General features: G+C 34.7%; 3 protein-coding genes and 1 pseudogene across 4 annotated transcripts; 2 read left to right on the forward strand and 2 right to left on the reverse strand.

Annotated features, from left to right (window-relative positions):
* Window positions 1-5268: 5268 nt before the first annotated feature.
* LOC120210457 (CBL-interacting serine/threonine-protein kinase 12-like) lies at window positions 5269-7100 on the forward strand. Of its 2 annotated transcripts, XM_039209174.1 has the most exons (2): window positions 5269-6722; window positions 6757-7100. In XM_039209174.1, the coding sequence occupies exons 1-2, from the start codon at window positions 5343-5345 to the stop codon at window positions 6826-6828; spliced, it is 1452 nt and encodes a 483-aa protein (XP_039065105.1). In that variant the 5' UTR covers window positions 5269-5342; the 3' UTR covers window positions 6829-7100. The 2 variants fall into 2 exon arrangements, with proteins under 2 accessions (XP_039065105.1, XP_039065106.1); XM_039209175.1 differs by having other exon boundaries at window positions 5269-7100.
* A 3986-nt stretch (window positions 7101-11086) lies between these two features.
* On the forward strand, window positions 11087-12222 carry LOC120210410 (annotated as a pseudogene).
* Window positions 12223-15445: 3223 nt separating this feature from the next.
* LOC120210456 lies at window positions 15446-18445 on the reverse strand. Its single transcript, XM_039209173.1, has 4 exons — window positions 18381-18445; window positions 17182-18258; window positions 15897-17066; window positions 15446-15807 (listed from the first exon to the last, which is right to left on the reverse strand). Exons 2-4 carry the CDS (start codon window positions 18169-18171, stop codon window positions 15769-15771), a joined length of 2199 nt encoding a protein of 732 aa, XP_039065104.1. The 5' UTR covers window positions 18172-18258; window positions 18381-18445; the 3' UTR covers window positions 15446-15768.
* A 2911-nt stretch (window positions 18446-21356) lies between these two features.
* LOC120210468 (abscisic acid receptor PYL11-like) lies at window positions 21357-21947 on the reverse strand. The gene has a single exon (XM_039209192.1). The coding sequence runs from the start codon at window positions 21941-21943 to the stop codon at window positions 21443-21445; it is 501 nt and encodes a 166-aa protein (XP_039065123.1). The 5' UTR covers window positions 21944-21947; the 3' UTR covers window positions 21357-21442.
* Between the last annotated feature and the right edge of the window lie 2512 nt (window positions 21948-24459).

Raw genomic sequence — 24459 nt, forward strand, 5'->3', positions numbered from 1 at the left:
TTTTATGAACTAAGCCATGACCTATATTTTTTTTCAAATATAGATATTTTTTGAACTCTTATCAATTTTAAAGTTAAACCATTAAAATAGAATACTCTTAACTTTCAAATTAATTATGTAAGAATTCAACTATTATACGTGTCTTATTGTTATTTATATGTACCCCGAAGTTTTATAGTGGCTCCATCTCTGCCCACAGTATCGATTTACAGTAGAAAATATCACTTCACTGAGACTATGATAAAAGGAACAATTATTTTAAAAAGGTGAATAACAACAATTTATATATTTAATTACATTTTACCTGATTCTTACATGCTGAGTGATCTCGACGTTTTCTGTTTGTCGTTGGAATAAAAAGTAGGGAAAATTGCAAATAATAATAATAATAATAATAATAATAATAATAATAATAATGAAATAAGTCAATTGGTCCTTATCACATATCCACCGTTGGTGAAGCTATATTTTAATTGATGACGAAAATATAAAATAAAGATTTGAAAATCTTGGGTAGATTTGGTTTGGTAAAGTCACAATTGTCAACCTTAATGTTACACCAAAATTGAATTGGACCGACCTTTATTTATTTCAAAAGATGTGGTGGTGGATGCAACATAAGTATATTTCAACCTTTATTAAATAGATTAAAAGTTGCCAACCATAAAAGATCTAAATGTGATTTTTATGATATATAAATTAATTAAATTATTAATGTTATAATAAAAGAAATACAGATTTGTAATAAACCATTTCCTTTTTATTTGAGAAAAAATAAGATAGATTTTTTGTATTACTCTTGAAATCATAAGATAATTGAAATAAAATGATTGATGGGAGCTTTGACAAGTCTAGCTAATATAATATTATTTTTATAATATTAGGAGTGTAACATAAATAATATATTAACTTTAATTGAACTTAAATAAAGTAATACTTTAATCACTTTTTTAATGTCATCTTAATTAATTCCACTATACACCTAATAATATTTCTTTTATTTATTTTACTCCTTTAATAAGTTGCCCCTCTATTCTTCTTTCTTAAAGCAAAGTGAAAATTATTTTGTTGATCATGCTACTTAAATGATAACCGAAAGATTGGATATGAATTGGAATGAACATGAGATTCGGATATGGTATATTTTAATTTGATTAATTTTATAAGATCAATTATTTAAAGAAAAAGGACTAAATTTATATTTAAGGTGAAAAATATTCAATTCAAATAAAAATATAATATAATTATCCTTTATATATTCAAGGATGATTATAATAAAATCTAATATTTATTTGTTTTAATTAAGTTATTATTTTACCTAATAAAAATAATATATATATATATATATTATAGGAATGGGCATGGGATCCAAACCAGATGAGTTCCAATCCGACCTGACCCGATCGTGTCAGTTTTTAAAAAAAATAAGTTCGGGTAAAGTCGAGTCATGTTTTTTTAAATATGATGTTCGAGTCGGGTCGGATTCAGGTTTAGGGTGAAAAATACCTAACTCGACCCAAAAAATATATAATTTTACCTTATATATTTAGAAATAAATATAATAATGCCTCTCTATATATTTAGTTTTTTCAATTAAATCATTGTTTTTATTGAATAAAAATAATATATTTATTATTTCGGGTCGGGTCGGATCGATTTCGATTTTTATCTCAAAAATCAGATCAGGTGGAGGGTATGTATTTTTCGAGTTGCATTGGATGGGGTGAATGATGTAAAATTTTTGGGTCGGGTCGGGTTGGTCGAAACAGACCCATTCCCATCTCTATATATAATGTTCATTGGATCTATATTTATTTACATAAACAATTGATCTCTCGAATTTTATAATGTTGTTTTATAGGCTAAATAGAAAATAATTATTATAATAAAAATGATAACATATTTTTTTTTGCTATTGTTGAACAAAATATATCTTTCCAGTTCCGTCCCTCCACAACATATCTTCCTCGGTTACTCAAATTTTCATACTCATTCTTCCATTGATAACTAATATTTTCAACTCATGATAAATACTACATGTGTGTTATAAAAGGGTGTTTTAATAGAAAAAAGTATCATATTAATATAATGATGTTAACATTATTAATAAAAATAATAAATCATGTTAATTGTATGAATTATCATATGATATTGTAAAATTTTTAAAATGATTTTTTCATACTCTTCATCTCAAGTCCTTCGAACAATATTTTCAAAAGAGGCTCTGTTAGGAAGTCCCCATAATAGCTCTAGCACAGGCCAGTCCCAATAAATTTGAATGCATTGTGCTACATTTTAAAACGAAGTCTCTAAAATATTTTATAATATTTTGAATAGGGTAATTGGTACGGTGCAATAGGGAAGACTCAAGGAACACTACGAGTCTTCAACTTCGTCAAGGAAAAGTTCAAGACTGCAACAAATTTTTAGCTCCACGTGACTTCATACTTGCAAGCACAAGAGAGCTAAAAACGCATTGCAATTATGGAGTCTTCCCTAGCGAAGCTAAAGACTCGTAATGTTTCATGGATCTTCTCCATTACACTATAACGATAACCCTATCCCATAAAATAATTCTCAGTGCACAATTTTTTTTGGGAATTTGTTTTTCCCAACACATTACCTTGACCATTTCCCATTTTATATAAAGTATTAGTTAAATTTAATCATAAGCCTTTGTATTATATGTAAATTATAAGTTTAGTCCATTTTGATTCATTTTAATTCCTATATTTCTTGAATTTTAAAATTTTAATTATGATACATATTAAATTAAAAAATGAATTAAATATATATTTTACTTTGGTATAAAAATTAGTACAATAATTAACTTAACAAATTTGATAAATATTATTTTGATTAAAAATCAAAATATTAAGAATACAAAATACTAAAAACCACCAAATATTGGGGTCACGAGAGGTGAGAAAACTGAGAAATGCCAACGTATTGTGCATGCATCCACATAGGCACCATTAATGAAGGATCACGTGGCGACCGGCCAAAGGTTGGATTCATTGGAGTTTCAAGTGTTGTTTGGTTGGTAACCGGTAAGAAGGAAATATTAGGTTATTGTAAAAGTGGGGTGTAACCTTAGTACCAAACTGTGCAGACTTTTATGACAATTATACCCCTCAAGTTGCACTACGTTATTGAAATCGGACATGTCAACTCGAATTGTTGTTGAGTTGTCACGGACAAAATGGTCACGGAGTCTCTCTCCTTTGTTAATTTTCCCACGTAGATTCCTCCCATTGCACTACTCTTCTTTCTTTATAGGCTTAATATAAAAATAATTATTCAAATTGTATGTTTTTTCTATTTATGTACTTATTTTTTCAATTTATGTGTTTAATATTATAAATATTATTATTTTAAGTGCTTCAAATATTATAACCGTTAATTTTTTTTGTTAAGTGACATGTATCACGTTTTGATAAATTATAAAAAAATTATTTAAAATAAAAGACTTGAAAATATATTTTCTTTAAAAAAACTTAAAATTTTCAAAAATATCATAAAAAATCTCAAAAACTTTAAAAATTTTTAGTCTAATCCTTATACTCACGTCGTCAATGTGAGAGGAGTTGGGGGGACGGGAAGGAGAAGAGAGGGTTGAGGAAAATTTTTTAACGACTATTACAATCGAGACACTTAAAATAATAATACTATAATATTAAATACTTCAATTAACTGAAAAATAATTTAATCACTTAAATAAAAATAATTTAATTTAAACATTTATTCTTATATTAAGCATTCTTTATATTATTAAATCACAACAACAATAGATAAAAGAGAAAAAGAATAATCATTATTAGCATCATCATAGCTCTTTTAATATATTTATACCATTTTGTTGGGAAAAGGTACCATTTTAAATAAAATTATAAAAAATTGTTTTGTAAGGGGAAAATCAATTTAAGTTATAAGAAAAAGAAAACTTATGGTTACCCCACTTTTTAAGTATTCGCTCTGACTAGTTCGGATTGCTTCGAGTCGTACATCTAATTTTGGTGGATAAGTCTTTCAACAGAAATTTTCTGTATATACAATAACTCGAACTTGAGACATATTTAACTTAAGCGATATTAAACTACTTACCACTTGAATTAATCCCGTTAATAAAAAGAAAAAAAAAGAGTTTTAAAGGTTATCGAATTTCATTTAGATAAAATAAATTTGGGAGTATTTAAAGTTCGCAATTGAAACTGTTACAATACACAATTAATATGATAATTAAATATAAAATATATATAAAAATAATTTTATTAATTTAATGATGAAGTTGTATTGTCGTATTAATTCAAACCTATTCATCTTCTATTTTTTTAATGGATTCATCTTCTAATTATTAAAAAAATAAAGAAAAAGTAAATTAAATCATACATAAGATTTAAATTAGAATAATTTTAGAAAAAGAAAATACATATGGTGATATTCAAATATAAGGTGTTAAAGTTATTCACTATAATAAGATGTATTTATAGTTTAAGTCATATCGAATTTTTTTTATTAACAGTCAGACTAAATTTAAGATAGACTTATATATAATATTAGTATATTTTATGTATGTTCAAACATTATTTAATCCTAAATATATATTTTAAATTTGATCTTTAATTGTTCTACTAATACGAGTCTAATCAAATTTAAAAATTATCTTTGACAATTAAAAATTAAAAATTTTCTATCGTGATATTATTAAATCTCACATTGTTTATATATGAGTTGTTTAAAAGTTTTTACATTTAATATTCAAACATACACTTATTAAAAATGAAGATAATGTCTATAGTAGTAGTCGTCCGACCGACTTGTATTCATATAAATACGTATCAAAAACACGTACGACGCATGCTATTCTTTTAATAAACTTTGTATAATTTTTTAACTTTTTTTGTTAATTATTCTTTTATCTTTTATTTTGATATTATACGAAGTTAACATAAAATAGATCATTCAGAAAAATCTATTACATAGGTAGAAATACGTATTCAAAATGAATATTTTAAATCATAATATTATTTAAATGCTATTTTAATAAATAAAAAATTGAAAGGTTATTAGTCTGATAATATCACGATGAATTTTATGTTTAAAATTTAAATTTAGATAAATAATTCAATTATTAGATAAACTGAATTAATTTTTAAGTGTACCAATAAAACATTTTTTACTGGGAGTATATTGGGTTCCACAATAAAAGCATATGCCTTGCATAACCTGGTAACAAATTCAATTTCTTTTTGGCCACTCACTCAGCTCTTCAAAGCAAATCATTAAGCCATTCAAATTCCATGTTCCTCTCAATTAAACTTAAGCTCTAACATCTACGGCCAATGGATTCCCCCTCCGTCGCCGCCACCTCTGCCAAGAAAGATTCCGCGAGCGGCAGCCAAGCTCTTCTGTTAGGCCGCTTCGAGGTCGGGAAACTCCTCGGCCACGGCACTTTCGCGAAAGTGTACCACGCGCGCAACGTCAAAACCGGTGACAGCGTGGCCATCAAAGTGATCGACAAGGAGAAGATCCTCAAAAGCGGCTTAATCGCTCACATCAAGCGTGAAATCTCCATCCTCCGCCGCGTGCGACACCCCAACATCGTGCAACTCTTCGAGGTCATGGCGACGAAAACCAAGATCTACTTCGTAATGGAATACGTTCGCGGCGGTGAACTATTCAATAAAATAGCCAAAGGCCGATTGAAAGAGGACGTCGCTAGAAAATACTTCCAGCAATTAATCTCTGCCGTCCATTTCTGCCATGCTCGCGGCGTTTACCACCGCGACCTGAAGCCGGAGAATCTGCTTCTCGATGAAAACGGCGATCTGAAGGTATCCGATTTCGGGTTGAGCGCGGTTTCGGATCAGATTCGGCAAGACGGTTTGTTCCATACGTTTTGCGGGACACCCGCTTACGTGGCACCCGAAGTGTTGGCGAGGAAAGGGTACGATGCGGCGAAAGTAGATATATGGGCTTGCGGAGTAGTTTTGTTTGTTCTAATGGCTGGTTATTTACCGTTTCAAGATCAGAACATTATGGCTATGTATAAGAAGATTTACAAGGGTGACTTCAGGTGTCCGAGATGGTTTTCACCCGAGTTAGTTCGGTTGCTCACAAAGCTTCTAGACACGAACCCGGAAACGAGAATGACGATTCCCGAAATCATGGAGAAGCGTTGGTTTAAAAAGGGGTTTAAACATATTAAATTTTACATTGAAGATGATAAATTATGCAGCATTGATGCGGATGATAATGATGTGTGCTCAGAGTCATCGATGTCTGAATCCGAAACAGAGATGGAAACTAGGAGGAAAGTTGCAACATTGCCGAGACCAGCTAGTTTAAATGCGTTTGATCTTATTTCTTTCTCCCCGAGGTTCAATTTATCCGGGTTGTTTGAGGAAGAAGAGGAAGGATCCCGGTTTGTTTCGGGGGCGCCTGTTTCGAAAATCATATCTAAATTGGAGGAGATAGCGCAGTTGGTTAGTTTCACAGTGAGGAAAAAGGATTGTAGAGTGAGCTTGGAGGGATCTAGAGAAGGAGCCAAAGGGCCATTGTCGATTGCAGCCGAGATATTCGAGTTAACGCCTTCTTTGGTTGTTGTCGAAGTGAAGAAGAAAGGAGGGGAACGAGGAGAGTATGAGGATTTTTGTAACAGGGAATTGAAACCCGGGTTAGAAAAATTGACGGTTGAGGAATCACAATCGCAATCATCTGCCGCAGCATCACCAGCTGGTGCGTCATATATATCAGAATCATCTTCCGCAGCATCACCTGCTGGTGCATAATATTTACCTTCGGATACGGAATAGAGAGAGGAGATGAAGGGAAAAGGGTAATCCTCGCTCTTTATCTTCTTTTGTATCATAAAGAGTTACTCTTCTCATTTGGTGTCTTTGTTTTGTGTTATCGTTTTTGTTGTGCTACTTAGAAGGTGCTTTGGATGACATGATATATGTTATTGTATCGAGATGAATATATTAGATTACAGAGAATCGAATACATGTTTCCACTAATCTTTGTACTTTTCTTTTGTCTTGTATATTCCCATCAAACTTTTATTGTGAAATAAATTGATGATACATGGTGTTTGAAAATTTTCTATTGGCAACTAGCATGGAAATTTCTATGCAACTTTGGTCTGTTTTTTGATTTTGAATCACTTGCAATTATGGCATGTATATATATGATCTGATCCATGAACTCCACTGTCCACTCCAACATTCAAAAGCCTTAATCCCAAACTAGTAGAAAATTCGAATAATAATTTTTCAAAAGGAAAAAGAATTTATATTTGATGAACTAACAATTCATATAATCATAGCATTCAATAATGTCGCATTATCGAAATAATTTTGTAGTAAAATTCGAACTTTATTTCTAATAAAGTGGTATCATCTGATTTACTTATCGTAACACAAGGAAAAAAGACAAACTGTAACCAGCTGAGTTTAGTATGAGCTGCTGACAACAGAGTTTTTGGTAGTTCTTGTTAGTTTTATCATATCAGAACTAAAACCAAATCTGGGAAAAACTGGGACAATAGAAAGAGAAGAAAAGGCAAAGCAGCTGTTTTAGAGGATTGGGGATATGGAATTCGATGTGTTTTTAGTATAACCATGCATCACTTTTCAATTTTCACCTCTTAATGGTAATTTCTGCCCATCTTTCCACTTCAAGTCTTAGATATGAGTTTCTTGTGACCACTCAATGTTTTGCTAGATAAGCACAGGTAGGACAAACTCCGGGTAAAAAATCAACCCTTAATAGGTGAAAGTAGATAAGTCTTGATCATGTAAGTGGTCCATTTATATAGAATCTGTACTACTAATCTCTCTACTTTAATTAACTAGAATTTGATATTTTTAGTCTCACAAAACACATTTGCGTGTCAAAATCTGACACCATGTGTTCAAATGATTAGTGTCTTGCAAGAAATTACTTCTTATGTCTAATTACTCGAACGTCACAGTTAAGTTCCAGAATAGTGTTGCATTTTTACAAGCTGAAGATGGTTGAAAGGAAGATCGTATATGAGGACTGGAACAAATAAACTTTAACATTTGATTCATCGTTCGTTGATGTCAATTCAGTTCGAATTTAGCCTCTGGGTTTTGTTGGGATTAGACAATTGAACAATCTAGCCACATATGTGGGATTGCTGTGACATTAACGAGTGTGGTCATCTGTTGTCATTATTACAATCTTTAGATTGAGTTGAAACCCGTTTCTTTTTTTGTGTTTTTCTTTCTTCTGGAGGTTAATGACTTGACCAAAGTTTACAAATAGCAATACCACATGCTAGAATTGTTTTTTTTTTATAGCAATCAATCTTCATTCCAAGGGTGATGATGGTTGAAGTCGACTGATAGCGCCACGGCCAATCAAGGAACCAAAGCCTTGTTGGTGGGTTTATCTCGACAACTATAGTTGTGTTCAACCCCGTCAGGCGGAGGCCGAAGAAGGCGTCCGAAGTAGGGGGTCCTGAAAGCCGGCCAACCAAAAGGTGGAGACATTTTTCTGATGGGTAAACAGGATATATATATAATCATCTTTCAAATTGCTAACAAAAATCTGACATTGATGATTGGACAAGCTGTAGAAACCTTGAACAGCAAAGCAAATAATTCCTTGGTTTCTACTATGGTCTGGAGCTTCTTATTTTAAAGGGACAGTGCCAGTGTGCTTACCAAATCTGGAAATGGCTAGTATAGCTTTCATTATATGACAACCAAAGAGATTCCATGTATTATTCAAAATTAACTTGGAGAGAACCCTAATGATTCATAAACAATTGATTCGTCTTGTGCTTACTAATAAAAAAAGGGTTAAATATCCCTTTCTACATAAATTATATTCTTTAATATAGTACAAATAGTTTTTTTTACTTTCAATTTTATATATAGATTTTTCTATTTTAATAAGTTTTTCTATTTTTGTGATAAAATTTGAAATAAAAATCTCTTGAATCAGTTAAAAAAAATTAACATATAATATTTTTAAAGTAAAATCTTTATTTACTTACATCATAATGAATTAAATTAAATTTATATATTATTTATTTTTCAATTTACACTAATTTAATTTATATTTATTTAAAAATACAATTGAAGGAAATGTAACACACTCTTTAAAGATTTTAAGTTTAAATTATAACATATGTATAATTAGTAGCGGATCTATAAATATATTTTAGAGTGGACATACATTTATTAATAACATAACTTTTTATATTGGTGGACACAAATAAAATTTCTAGATAAATATAATTAATAAAATAGATATATAATAGAAGAAAATTTAAATTTCAGGATGAGTATATACCAACCTTAAGCCGAATGTGGATTTACTAATGTATATTGTTAATTGATTAAGATTTTTTTGAGTAATTCCTATCTAAGGGAGCGAAAAGAAATTTTTATTTCTAATGAGTATTTAACACACAATCTAAAAACAAAAGAAAATGTATCAACTAAAAAAATTTTAACCGCTTACTTTAAAGACTATCGAAGATTAATAAAAATTTTAAATATATATTATATTATAATCTTTCATTATAAAAAAACGCTAATCTGTTAATACAATAATATTATACAAGTTTAAACTTAAGTTCCACAGTCAAGTTCTCACTAGTAGAAATTAAGGTTAGGAGATAGTGAACATGTGTAACTCATGAGTTGCGTTTGCCTAATATTAGTCAAATATGCAAAGACACGTGGAAAATAGAGCTGTGACTCACCACTCACACACCCCACGTGCCCAACCCCATGCAAACATGGTTAAATCGATGCCAACCCTTTGCCAAATTCCATGCAAAATGGTAACAAATGTTTAGTTCCAACCTGCAATACTCAAAGTTAGTTCCACAATTATATTTAATTTAATTTAATTTAATTTATTAAAAATATATTATATTTTATCATTAATCATAATATTTATCAAACTATTAAAAGACTTATAGTATTACAGTTTTTTTATTTATATGATTATAACTTAAAATTTTATTTAGGAATTGACATTAACTGTAGTAAACAATGTTTATCTCTTTAAATTTAAATTTTATTTAATTTTTTTCTCTTTTAAATGAAATGAAACTATAACATAAATCTCACACATTAACGATAGGAAACATTTTTCTAATAAATTCGAAAACAAATAAATAAGATTTTCTAAATAAAAATGCTTAGAAAATGTTGAGGCAATAGGCAGATACACATGTTTTGTCATGGAGAAATAATTTCCTCATTTCCATATGGAACCAAAGCATATATGTAGCAAGCTCACGCTAAAAGGCTGAATAACTTTTTAGGCCCTCAGACTTTATCAATTTACTTATGTCACCCTTTGAATTTTTCTCTTTAACTCTTTAATTTTATTCTATTTTTGTTAAGATGTTTCAATTACTCTGAAATAGAGTTACCGTTTAAATACTAAAATTTTCAAAGAGAAGATGTTAGTATTTTAATAAGAATAAAACAAATATTTTAAAAAAAAATCATAGTAGGATAAAATATTGATTTTTTAAATATATTTAAATATTTATATTTTAACATTATGAATGAAACAAATTGGATTGGGACTTGGGAGGGTTAACTTTATAAACAAATATTTACTATATGATCTGAATTGTAAATAAATCAAATATTGAAGGTTAAAAAATATGATAAAAATTGAAATGATTAAATGAAAAAAGTAAGAATAAAATAACATCAAACACATACAAAGTAGTAGCTAAGAGCCTAAGACAGGATTTTTCAGCATCAAAGCTCAAAAAGAAAAGAGGTCGTTACCTAAACGTGAATGGAAACAAAGCGTGAATGAGTTCCACGTTGAAGCAAGATTGTTTCCCACATCGACACGTTAATCCACACAACAACATCAGCACCAGTTGGTGAGACGCATGCATGACTCCTCAACCCAGTCAAAGGTTGAACTTGAATTCCCCCCCCCAACCACCAAATTTAAAATCACTCACAGATTCTACATTGCTTCATGTCGTCTCCATTAGCTCATCACCATTAAACCCTTTTCTTCCTCCTTTAAACAAAATTCTGCATATATCCGTTTGCATGCTGCTGTTCTGATGAAGAGTAAAGTCGGAGAACGTTTCTCTGAGTTCTACGATTAGTGGATGTGTCAACTCGATGTGTACCTGCAACAGTTACTGAACTTGTTCAAGGAGAGTAGTTTGATTTCTACTGAAGGTGATAAACAAGCTGCTATGGTGTCGAAACACACGACTCATTACAAAGAATACTACACCGTCAAATGGGCCGCCGCGCGTGAAGGCGCGCTCGCGTTTTATTGCCCGGTTTGGTTAAGCAAGCTGGAGGATGTTTATTCGTAGCTGACGGGTTGGAAGCCGTCTATGCTACTCAAGCTCGTCGAGTCAATGAGGAGGACTCGGGTTCCGGGACCGGGTTTGGCTGAGTTGGCGAAGGAGCAAGTGAGGAAGATAGAGCAGTTGAGGTGAAGATAAAGTTGGAGGAAGAGACAGCGGAGAGGGAAATGGAGAGGCAGCAAGTGGCAATGGCTGACAGGGAAATAGTCGAGCATGGTTCGGATGGCGAGGCGGATAAGGAACGAGGATCTGGTGGCGGTGGCGATGAAGGGGGTACTGGCGGGGATGGAGAGGGTGATGAAAGCGGCGGATTGTGTGAGGCTCAAGACCTTGAAAGGTGTTCCTGATGTGCTGAGTCCATCTCAGTCTCTGGATTTTCTTGCTGGGACTAGCATGCTGCAGATTCAGCTGAGGAAATGGGGACAGAGAAGGGACAGCCAAAAGGGTCTGATTAACCCACAGTTACACAATAATCTTATTTTTAAGACAAAAAGAGACGACTCACTGAGTTTTTGTGTAACAACATGTTTAAGAATCGACCCCTATTGTGTTTTGTCCATGTAGTATTGTAGTTTGCCTTCTCCACTTTCTGTTACAAATTTGCATTGCATGGAACTTGAACAAATATATAAAAATGAAAATTTGAAGTATATCCGACATTACGAAAAAATCCGAAACATTCAACGACAAAAGCACAGCAACAACAGAACTCTTGCTTCCGACAATCATAAGTCTGCATCAGAGTAATTGAACTGATTTTGAAACCATAACTTTTGCTTCAGATTCAGATGGGGGATCTCTGTATGTCACCTTCAACATTATCAAAAGGATTATTCACTTATTCTTTTTCAGACAATAATAACTCCGCTTCAGAGTAATTGAACTGGTTCTGAAACGATAACTTTTGCTTCAGCTTGAACATGTTATTATTGTGTTCATGATGCCTCTTGTGGATATTTTTTTCTCATATATTTGCATATATTACATGCAACTATTTATATATACATGCATTTCTGGCTAAACTCTCGAGATGATGTTCTCGAATAAATTATTTCACGAGATAATACTCTCCCAAGATTAATTGTTCAAATAGGGTGAAATCTACAGTTGGTCGTAGGTCGCCATATCTTCCCGACGAGCTATGAGAGAGATTGTATGTGCCATGCACGTCCCAACACGTTGGGCATCCGAGGTCATCCGAGCGAGCTATGCGAGAGCATCCGAGGCCATCCGACCGAGGGCAACTAACCGAGCTATGCGAGAGCATCCGAGGGCAAGAGGAATCACATGAGGAGCAGGAGGGAGTGCATGGCGACCTACAAGGTCGCCCGGAGTGCATGGCGACCTATGCTTGGGGACGTGCATGGCTGGCCACGTAGTAGGTCTCCCGGAAGGCATGGCGACCTACGGCCAACACTGTAGATTTCACCCTATTTGAGCAATTAATCTTGGGAGAACATTATCTCGTGCAATAATTTGTTCGAGAACATCATCACGAGAGTTTAGCATGCATTTCTTGTTATCTTAAAGAATATGCAGCATGCCTGCACACAGATGCATATAAGAATATTCATGCATGCCGTTTTACAATTGTTCCTTGTAATCTTAGCAGGTCTGAGTCTGTTTCCAAAAGAAGATTGATCACATCAATATGCCCCACAGCAACAGCTGTGTAGGGTAATTGTTCCTTGCAATCTCAAACCGATTTCAAGTAGAAGGGTTATCTGGTTATCAACACTCAACAACTTGGAAAGGAATATATACTTGACTATTAGTTTGATTGGTATCGTTGCTAGAAGAATGTGTGTTCCTGTGTTCTTAAACATTCGCTGCTATCGTCTTTATTGCAATATAAAGAAGAATGTGAATTCGAGTGTTTTTAAACATTTATTATCCTCTTTTTTATTGAAATATAGTTTACACATGCTATAAAAAGAAATAGTACAATAAGTGTGTGCAGTTAAACCCATCACCTAAACAATATCTAAAACCTACAAATCATGATGGGCGGTTTGGCAATCAAGTAAAATATCATTTAAAATAGGATTATAGGCTTGGTTTTTTTATTTATTAATTCATTGCACATATATAATTCAATGGTCCAAGGTTTCTTTACACTAATGTTTGGAAAGGCAAAGGTGCCAAAATAATGATGTGGGATTTTTTAATTCCTAAACTAAAACACTCATCTGATTTATTCTTGATATAGGGTGTTTTTTACAGGAATTTGGGATTTTTCGGCGTCTTTAGAGGGTGTTGAATTGTTTCTTGGATCTCTAGGCATAAATGTAGGAAAAAATTGGCATTTTTATACAAATATCACCTTAACATAAATTAATTACTTGTTAGGCACTGTTTAAGAATATTTTACGAATCTAGCAAATTATTGTATTATTTGATTTATTAATTATTTTATTTAAATATTTTATTTTTTTTGCAGTTATAAAATGAAAAGCGGTCTGCTTCGATTGGATGTAAATTTGTATAAGTTAACAGAAACAATGATGTTTACGGTGCATGGGTCGCGCCTTAAATAATTATATTCGTATTTCTCGACTTTTAAACTTTTCTCTCGGCTATAAATATGCTCTCAACCCGTAAACATTCACAGCAATCCTCTCAACTAGGAGAATGTCGTCGCTTCAGTACAGATATCCAACATCATTGTTTCCGTTAACTTATACAGATTTACATCCAAACGAAGCAGACCGCTTTCCATTTTATAACTGCAAAAAAAATAAAATATTTAAATAAAATAATTAAAAAATCAAATAATACAATAATTAAATAAAATACTAATAAAATATTAAATATAACGTAGCAGATCGCTTTCCATTTTATAACTGCAAAAAATAAAATATTTAAATTACTTACTCTCTATGTTTTCCTAGAATATACTATACGTATATGATTTTGAAAGGGTAAAAAACACATCAAAAAGTGTCAAGTGGTAATTGGTAGACATAATTGTATTGTGTAATTTAATGCATGAATAATTTTATAGAAAGTATTTAAAAATTTGCTAGATTCGTAAAATATTTTTAAACAGTGCCTAACAAATAATTAATTTATGTTAAGGTGATATTTGTGTAAAAATGACAATTTTTTCTGTATTTATATTAAAGACGCCTAGAGTTTAAAAAAATAATCCAACACCCCTAAAAACACCAAAAGATATCAAATTCCTGTAGAAAATACCCTATATCAAAAATTAATCAGATTAGTGCTTTAGTTTGGGAATAAAAAAATCCCACATCATTATTTTGGCACTTTGCCCGTTTGGAAATGGTAGGTTGCGCATAAAGTTATATAATTTTATTATTCATAAAGGGTGGTTAAATGTAAAACAAAAGTAGGGAAAATCTGAAAAGGTTTTTGCAATTTAGTAAATCGATTTTACATAAAATAAACAGATTTGACAGTTAAAAGCAATAAGGGGCCATCACAATGATGTATCATTTTGTATCAGCAGAAAGCAATGGTGGAGGAGATGCATGATGAAGAACACCAAGCTGAAAACTTATCTGCAATGTCGTCATTGACAGTAAATAAACCAGATCCATGGAAGAATTGGACCCATGAGAGCATGTGCAGGCAGATTTCTTGAAGACAAGAGATGACATTCTTTTGAAAGATACTACTCCATAAGGCCATATGAAGGCAACCTTGGAAACAAGCAAATGGTGCGGCAATTTGTTTTATTTGAAACGCGGTTGAACCGAGATAAACTGCTCAAGGACAGGGAATGGTTGCCGGATTTGCAGTGAAGTCCAAGGCAAAGAATTGGATTATTCGATCACGGTAAGAGTAGCCATTGTAAAGACACGCAGGAAATAAGCACTTGGTTTTCGCTATCTTAATATGTTGCAGAGGTCCGAGTACTTTAAGATCTCAAAGGAAGTAAGATCTTTCCAGGTACTTGTCCTAGAGCCATAGGGAACAAGAAGATTTGGTGTGACCATGGTGGAAGCTATACGCACAAGAGCTCCAGATGTTTCATCCCAGAGTTAATATCGCACGATGCACCCTACTCGAGGTATAGATATAGGAATACAGTTTCAGTCCAGGTTTCCACCAAAGAAGCATTTTATATCCAACATATTTTCACAACAATCTGTTTATTCCTAAGCAAGACAAGCACCACATCCAATTAGAAAATTTGAAAAAAAAAATATTGTGGCCATTACATCACTAGAATCGGACTTTGATGTAACAGTGGCCTCGGCTTGCAGTTATGGTTGACGTATAAGGAAACAGAATTACAAGCTTGTATAATAACGACAGCTAACAAATCCAGTCGCAGGAGAAAAATGGTAGGCTGCAGCAAAATCTTAACCAGCTCTGACCATGTCGAAACCTAAACTGCCGAAACTAAGGCAGCGGGTACGAGGAATTCAATGATGCCCTTATTGTTTTTTTCCCCCTTAAGTTTTGGGTTGCTGAGAAAAGGGAGTTACTAGTTCCTGTAATGGACACAAATGTTAGGAGTTTACAAAGATTAAGTTCCAATCAGAGCAGACGATAGCATTGTTTAAAGAATATATAAGATTACCTGGGAATAGCGGACGTGATCATGATGTAAGTAAGAAGTTTTTACAATTGTTTCCCATTTGGCATCAGTAGGAGGTGGCTTTGGTTCATGCATTTTCGGTTTAAAACGAGTGCCATCGTACGACTGCGAAGATGATTTTCTAGAAGGCAGGGCACGCCAAAGCCAAGACTCCGATGGTGTTTTCGGAAAAGGAGGTGGAAGAGGAGAGTAATCGGAACCGGCACGAGCTTCATCAGCTGCTTTCGAATCAGCATCATCATCGGGGCGGCTCAGATTTCCATCAGCTCTAACTTGTATATGCTCCAAGGACTTAATTACCGGATCCAGTCCCCCATTTTGTCCGGGATCGGGCTTGTCGGAGAAAGAAGATTGACTGGGTTTCACTGACTCTGCGATTTTATATTCCGATATGCCTTTTCCATCCAAAAGATTGAGGCCTTTGGCATCCATAGTAGCAGGTTCTTCCAACGCTTTGTTCACTCCAGTGGAGTCCATTTGGACTTTGGTATCCGAGGAATTGAAAGTTGAAGTTTCAGCAGAATTCACAGTATCTACAAACAATGTTTTCTCGACTGCAAGGCTCGGAGAACTGGAGCCTTGTCCAGTGTTTCGGTACGGTACTAATTCGCGTGAGTTGTTATTGCTTCTGGTGTACTTAACCATCATATTGGCTTTGTATTTCTCAGCTTCTTTAGGCAAGCCAAGAAATCCCCCTCCACGGAAAGGTGATTGAGGTCTCTCCCTACGATAAGGAGAAATGCGACCACTACCTGGAAGCCTAGGGTGTTGAACTTCAGTATCCGATTTGTCTTTCGAGAGCCTCGGTGGTTGAAATGCACTATCTGATTTGCTCACTAGGAGCCTGGGGGATTGACCTCCCCTGTCTGGTTTGTCCTTCGAGATCCTCGGTGATTGAACAGCACTTCCTGATCTGTTCACTAGGAGCCCGGGGAATTGAACTCCGCTATCTGATTCGTCCTTCGAGATCCTCGGTGATTGAACTGCACTATCCAACTTGTTCACTGGAAGCCAGGCGTATTGAACTCCCCTATCTGATTTGTCCTTCAAGAGCCTCGGTGATTGAACTGCACTATCCGACTTGTTCACTGCAAGCCAGGTGGATTGAACTCCCCCATCTGATTTGTTCTTACGAACAACATCCCAAGCATTCTGCAATGGTACAAAATACCAGTACATGCTCAAGCCGGAGTATTAGAGTATCCAAGACTTACAGAAAGATCTTCTAATGGCGATTCAAAGGAAACAGAAAAGAATCCATACTAACCTTCTCAACAATTTGTCTTCGAGACTTCGAAATTTCACGAGCAGAAGACATTGAAGAGTGGGATCTAACTTTTAATCCAGGCACAGGATGTAAGAGGCCCAGAGAGCTCTGGAAGCATAACCGAGGCAATAACCCGCAAGCTTTTCTTGATAAATTGCCAGAATCCTGATAGTCATCAAATTCGTCTCCTGTTTCTTCTTCTCCTCCTCCTACATCCTGGTTATGATATGGAACGATAGCTGACTCGTATCGATTGAAAGGAGGTTTCCTATCCGCAATGACAGCTTTCTTAATCTCTCTAGGTTGTTCGGGTGCCACTGATTGCTTCCTATAAGCATACTTAGGTGTCTCCAGGGTCATTGCCACTGCAGCGGGCAAAAAGCGCTGCAACATGAAATCCTGAGTTTGTGGATCCGTAGAGAACGTTCCTGATGGTTTAGCAACTGGACCATCTGATCCACTTAGACCACTTATACTACAATTCATGGAGAATGCATCTGTTGGGGACAATGTCTCGAGCGCATTGGAATAAACATCATCGTCGTTGTCCGATCGCGAGACACATTTCTCGTTCATTCCCTCGTTCAAACAGTCTAAGTTATTCACATTATCATTCAGAGCATACGTTTCAGTTTGGGGCCTGACCACATCCTGATTTACGTACTCTTCCTCCATAGGACACTTGACAACCTTTGGAATCCTCCCAGGTGGAAGCCTGGGAGTACCCGAAGCTTCCTTATCGGGCTCGAACTCAAGCTCTGCACCACCTTTCACTTTCCCGGGGATCTGCTCCCACACAAAAGGAACCGCAACAGGTTCTGTCACCTGCTCCGAACTCGCATCCGAGCAATACCAGGGGAGAGCAAATCGTGCCGTGGGAGGAGGATTCTCAACTTTCTTCTGCTTATTCCGATCTGGAAAGGAAGATGTCCCGGAAAACCGCCTCACAGACAAAAGCGGAGCATTGAAATTCAATTTCCTCTCCTCCATTAACGTTTCACAAACAAGAAATTCAACAGATTTGTTCCCATTAAACCATGGCAAATACCTTCATCTCAAAGTTTTCCCAGAAAATACCTGAAAATATGCTAAAACTAATTACTTGAAGAACCTAGACTCACTGCAATATATCCGCATATGTACATACAATCAATATAATGAATCAAATCAAGAATTAAAGACAGAATTCAATGTATTACATCTCCCAACAACCAGGCAAAGATTTGTGTTTTAGTCCAATTGAACAAAGAACCGTAAATATACAAGATAGGGGTGGACACCGACACTAATTCTGAAAACAGAATTGATTATATGATCTGAATCTTATCTACTCCACCAAGAAGAAGTAAATCCTAGTAAAAGAAAATACAACAAACCTGGTAAAAACCTTAAATACTGTCATAAAGGGGGGGGGGGGAAACTTCACCTGTAAACGAACACCACAACCAAAAGAAACAAGTATCTTCATCTTTGACAGAAACCTAGTATTGCTTTCAAGTTTCAAGCTTTACACAACATAAACATTTGATGAAACATGAAAAGGAAAAGACCATTACCTGAAACACGAATGAAAGAAAAGATGCACTTATGGCAGTGAGCAGCGAGTTTTGTTTTTGAGGTTTGGGGTATCCTAAAATGGTGGCAACAGTTCAGGGAATGAGTGAGGATAAAGAGAGAGAGTCTTGAGACTGTAGATTCCAATATTCCAGTTCCAAGACTTTGTCATATGGGGATAAGCTCAGAATCTGTTTCAGTTCAAAGATCGCACGTCGCGTTTGGAAATCACGCGTACAAGGTACTTTTTCTTTTTTGCATTATTTAAGAAGGCAACGAGTGAAGCAGAGAGCTGAGAGAGAAAGCCATGCCATGAAAAAAAGAAGCAAAACTACATATCCTAATTTACATCAACAATATAAACAAAAATGGATGTTTGTTTAGATTTTTAATTTTTAAAGGAAGATGAAACCATAGTTGTTGGATTCTTGTCATAATTAGAGTGAAGGAGGAGAGGTTGTGGTCACGAGTCACACAGTTGAGAGATGGTCGGATTATGATGCCTGTTAATCCATCGCTTCTTTTTAATACTCAATACTCCAACTGTATTACTTCAATCCTACTTACACAGATTAATAAAACAAAATAATTATTGAAGATATTATTATTAATAAAAAGAAAATTAATAGTTTAAGAATTAAACTAAAAACAATAATTTAAATTAAACACTTATAATACGATCCGGTGAATCCAATCTAATTATAGTAAACCTTATGTCAAAATTAAGAGTTTGGCCATTAGAACCAGATGTATATTATTATTTTAGAAAATTTATTAAATATAGTTTAATATATTAAATAAATAAATAAAATTTATATATCTATTTCATTATAAAAAGAATGTTGAAATTTTTAAATTTAGTGATTCGTTACTGGTTAAAATTTATAAAAGTGCATAATATTAAACCGACACTATTGAATGATGAGTCCAAGCAGCATTAATCAATCATTGTCTCTTATTAAATTTATAAGCAAAAGGGTAGTTTGGATTTTGACTATTACCCAAAACGACAACTTTTGTACCTAATTTTATGTGATAGAACTAATTTAATTACATGATATAATCACTTTTATTATATGATAAATGAATTTGATTGAAACCTGATAAAGTAGGCAGATCAGAATCCATGGTTGAAACACGCGTCCCCTTGCAAAGTTGTTTGTCTTCAAATCACTCAAAGAGATGATTAAATTCTAAAATAAAGCCAACCTTTTTGTAAGTGGCTTTATTTTTGTCTCTAATTTTCCTTAATCAGCGGCTCAAAACACACGTCTTGGCTCATTTTACTAGCTTTGCCTACATCATCTACCTTGCTTAAGATCTGGTGTCTGCCAACCTTGACTGCATCTATATATGAGAGACAGATCCATATTCCATGGCTCACATCAAGTGGCGAGAGAGTATATTATTAGTGCAAATGTTTGCTTCTTACACATGGGGACCATTTTCAACTTCTTTTGATGGTTTCCATGGCACTCAACAACTTATGAAATTCTCTTCTGAGTCTCATGCCTCCACTTCCATTTACACATTAACCATGTTTTGAATGATTTTAAGGGGTTGAAAGTAAATTTTGGGTTATTATGGTTGTTAACCGTTCATCCTTTTTAATTTAGGTAGATAGTCTCAGTGGTTTAATAGAGATTGTTGAGTCAAAGATGATTAATGATGTTAGGTGGAGAAAGAAAGAGAGAGAAAGAAAGAAAGAGAGATTTCATAACCTTTTATCAATCTTATATAAAGATTTATGTAGTGATTCTTAATATTACTCTTAGTCCCAGGGTCATATGATGATTGTACGTAGACCGATAGTACTTTTAGATTTTATTGTTAGGTAGTAGATTTAATTCTGATAGATCGTAAACCCGTTAGTGGTTCTATCAAGAAATAGCTGACAATAGATTATAAATCTTCGAAATCTCTTATTAGCGGAAGAGTTTCTCCATAAGCTTTTGGTAGACCTGTGTGGTCTCCAAGTTATGATTTTGAGAGAAATTTATCAAGAAGAATAACAAAAATATTTATCATTATTGTTGATGTGAAATGTACAAGTCAAAAATTATTCTCATTAGATACAATTGAAGAATTGATACATCTTTAAAGTTTTGTCGATTTAAAAATATCTAAAACATGGATGAAATTAAGATTTAACTATGAAAGTTTAACTTTAAAATTAACAACATCCTATAAAGTAATCACACTGAAAATTAAAGGGGGGAGATAATGAATGCAGCTTGTAATATATTTTGGTGGTTGAAAGGGGGAAAAGAGATGGTGTAACCAACAATAATTTTGCATGCAACATGAGAATATGATACATATGGGCCCATACATGGGGAGTGCTTTTACCTAAAGGAAAAGGAATTGGTGTGGGGGAGAAATCCAACACACAATGCCCCAAGTGACACGCCGAGGAATGTAGAGCCGACTGCACATGGTGGGGACTCCGCATGTTTTATTTCCCACTTTGGCTAAATGAGATTTTCATGTTAACAACAATGACAATATTGATCAAGTCCAAAGCTCCATCGAGTATGTCAATTTGAATTACTACATATTCATGTAAAAGTACTTGGATGATTTACAAACATTACCCTCCCAAACAAAAAAAAACCTTAAGGAATTGGGAAGAAAATTATTGTCTCCTATGACTAAGAAAATATGGCATAAATTTGAAATTGTATTGTTTAACATCTGATTTAATTCCCTAGCTATTGGCTAACTTTTCCGTTACCCTAGCTAATGACCTAAGATTGCATCCCACTATCATATCTGCAAAAGATCGTGTATCTTCTTTGCTATTCCCCGCCGGGACATCCACCACGTACGACTCTACCACCACCGTTTTCCCACCGCCTTCACTTCCACTTTCATGCAGACTAGTGGTGGAACGGTAATTGACAAGCTTATGGTCACCACCGATGATGCTAACCATCATAACATGTGTGCCGTCATCGAGCCGATCTAGCCTCTCCATGCTCGTGGCAGCCGGCATCCCCGACACAACCATCACTTGTCGTACGCTCCCTATCCCACCGTCACCAGCACTCAACGTGCAGCTCTTAACGAATTGCTTGTAGGCTTGCGGGTTATCGAAACGGCGAAGAATGGACCATACTAGAGGAAGTGGTGCATCTATGGCTTGAACTAGGCTTGAACCGCATTGGTTTGGTGATAAGGCACCAGAGGGTTCATAATGGTTTTCCATTGCTTCTGCTATTACTTGGCTTGCACCATTGTATATAGATCCATTCAAAATTGGTGATAAAATATAGGGGGATGGATAACTTCAAAAACTGGGAAACTATCCAGGGATATGGAGACAAGGTATTTTGCTTTTGGTTGCAAGTTGAAGGCGGCGGTTCATTGATATTACGTAACGTTGGTTGCACTGCAAAATGCAAGCGATGTACCCATGTGAATGTGATAATGCAACTTGCAAATTTTCTCCTTTTTGCCGTATAACCGACTGGCTTTAGCAGTCGTTGGCCATGTGCTTTACTGCTTTTCCGTTTGTTTGTATATTCAACCGTAGGTGTAACTTGCTTCATCATTGGATTTTTCCTTCTTTTCTTTGTGCTTTGCTTAAGCTTCACTCGCACATCAATTTTTTTGTCGAAATTCGTTTATATTCTAAAATAAGTTATTTAGACCGTCATTAAACTTTTATAATATTTTTATTTTAATCATAATATTTAAAATTTATATTATAATCATTAAATTTTCAATACACTTTTGTTACAATTATTTTCCTTACCTACAGTTAATAATATGATACGTATTATGGCACCGGTGAGGATTGAGAATCTCGGGATTATAATTTCTGAAACCATTTCGCTGACTTGTACCCTCATCTCCGTGCTTGTATCAATATCCGGTGCTGGGTGACAAGTTGAGCATCTCTCAGACATGGATTTGTCTACTAGTCGAGCTCATTGAGTTTTAAATCCAGTATTCCGCTAAGGAAAACCCTCTCCCATAAGCTCAAAGTCGCTTGTCCTCTAGGTGCCATACGTAAGAGTAACCCGTAACCCCGCTACAGTCGAGGATCATCCTCGAAAGCTGGGGATAATGGGTTAAACAACGCAGGCCGAATGCATTCATCAATTGCCTTCGATCTTTATTCTTTCCTTTTTCAGTGATAGTGGTGTAACTCACCTGCAACGATCTGTAGGGACAGCCTATGGAAGCCAAAAGAGATGGATAATAAACTGTTATCAGTCAGTTCAGCTGAGTTCTTGGTGGTCTAAGATTGCAGCCCTTGACATAGGGTGACACCATCTAGCCGAGAAATTAAAACATCACATATTCCATGAATGTGTCCAAGTTTCAATGATTTAAGTGGCCAAGTTTCCCTACAAAATGGCAAACATCGAGAACCAACTCTTCAAGTAGTGGCAATCGAATAAAGACATATAGTGTAGCATGGCTGATACAGTGATACCTGCGTCTTCATATGTGTAACCTTCGCGATTCAGGTCGAGTCTGACATTGGACTCAGAAATAGTATTAAAAAGGTGAAGGAGACAAAGGTGAGGACAATTTGAAGCAATAGCAAGCAAGGTTTGATCGTCAACATATCCAATGAATCAAGGGTTGAAGTTTACGTCGGTTCAGGCAGGAAGAGGTGATGGCTACATGTTATAGGCTGAATCCTTCTGTTGAAGAATGTTTTAGGATATTCGGATGGGAAAGTGAAGCTGCAATTGGTGTAGTTGGAAAATGTACGAGCTTTAATTTGTTTTCATAGTCCCTTTCCTTTGTATTTGCTTTCACCTTCCCCCTCCGTCATCTCTTCAACTCTCTCTCTCTCTCTCTCTTTAAAATTTCAGAAAGTCAACAAGACCGCCGTGCATGGCCGCCAATCACCATTGTCAAAAAGCTTCTTCACTCTTACATTCCCCCCCTCTTTTTAGTACTTAAATCTTGTACTAAATAAAACCTAATGCATGCATTACTGTAGCAATCAAGTCATTGATCACTGGTAGCAATCAAGTCATTGATCACTGGTAGCAATCAAGTCATTGATCACTGGTAGCAATCAAGTCATTGATCACTGGTAGCAATCAAGTCATTGATCACTGGTAGCAATCATGAATGGTCTGACGGGGAAATAGGATTTGATTTCATTGTGCATAACCAGCCAAAAGGAAAAGGTGAAATAAGGATGGGTTTCTTGTAAGACCAACAAACCTTGTTCGACCCGAGGCGAAAACGTTTACTTTGACACTACCACCTCTAGAAGAGGAAGCCGGTATTGAGCAGCAATAAGTTTAAGGTAGGGAAAACACAAACTGTCTCAAGGTTTCACCCCTCCTGTCTAAAAACATTTAATAAAGATGAAATGCAGATATTCAATGTCTAACTATTGACTATGGTGTATTGTTTCCTACGGTGTGGGAGGAAATGTTGCGAAATGCTTCAAGATTATAGAGGCATAAGAATTCAATATCAGCACTCTTAACTCTCATACAGTCTACTAGCAAGCTTACGGTTTTGAACCGAGAAGAAAAGTACGGAAAGCAAAATAAAACTGTGAAAGGAAAAATGAAAATCGCCTTTGCTTTATTAGAACTGATATACAGAGGATTGATATCTGATATCCAATACAATTTACATTAGTCATTCATTGAGAACACGAAGCAGTTGTGCAAAGACATGTCATAGCCAAACCAAATTAAAATTAACTACAGCAACATCATGTCTCCATTACTCAGTGCCCTC

This window comes from Hibiscus syriacus, unplaced genomic scaffold, assembly GCF_006381635.1.
Source record: "Hibiscus syriacus cultivar Baekdansim isolate YM2019G1 unplaced genomic scaffold, ASM638163v2 tig00109924_pilon, whole genome shotgun sequence".
NCBI classification, from domain to species: domain Eukaryota; kingdom Viridiplantae; phylum Streptophyta; class Magnoliopsida; order Malvales; family Malvaceae; genus Hibiscus; species Hibiscus syriacus.

Bases quoted from the DNA above. Each gene is read 5' to 3' on its own strand.
- LOC120210457 (XM_039209174.1), top strand. From the start codon at position 5,343: ATGGATTCCCCCTCCGTCGCCGCCACCTCTGCCAAGAAAGATTCCGCG. The intron at 6,723-6,756 runs GCAGCATCACCA...CATATATATCAG, and splicing joins CACAATCGCAATCATCTGCC to AATCATCTTCCGCAGCATCA.
- LOC120210456 (XM_039209173.1), bottom strand. From the start codon at position 18,171: ATGGAGGAGAGGAAATTGAATTTCAATGCTCCGCTTTTGTCTGTGAGG. The intron at 17,067-17,181 runs GTTAGTATGGAT...GTACCATTGCAG, and splicing joins GAAGACAAATTGTTGAGAAG to AATGCTTGGGATGTTGTTCG. The intron at 15,808-15,896 runs GTAATCTTATAT...TGTCCATTACAG, and splicing joins ATCACGTCCGCTATTCCCAG to GAACTAGTAACTCCCTTTTC.
- LOC120210468 (XM_039209192.1), bottom strand. From the start codon at position 21,943: ATGGAAAACCATTATGAACCCTCTGGTGCCTTATCACCAAACCAATGC.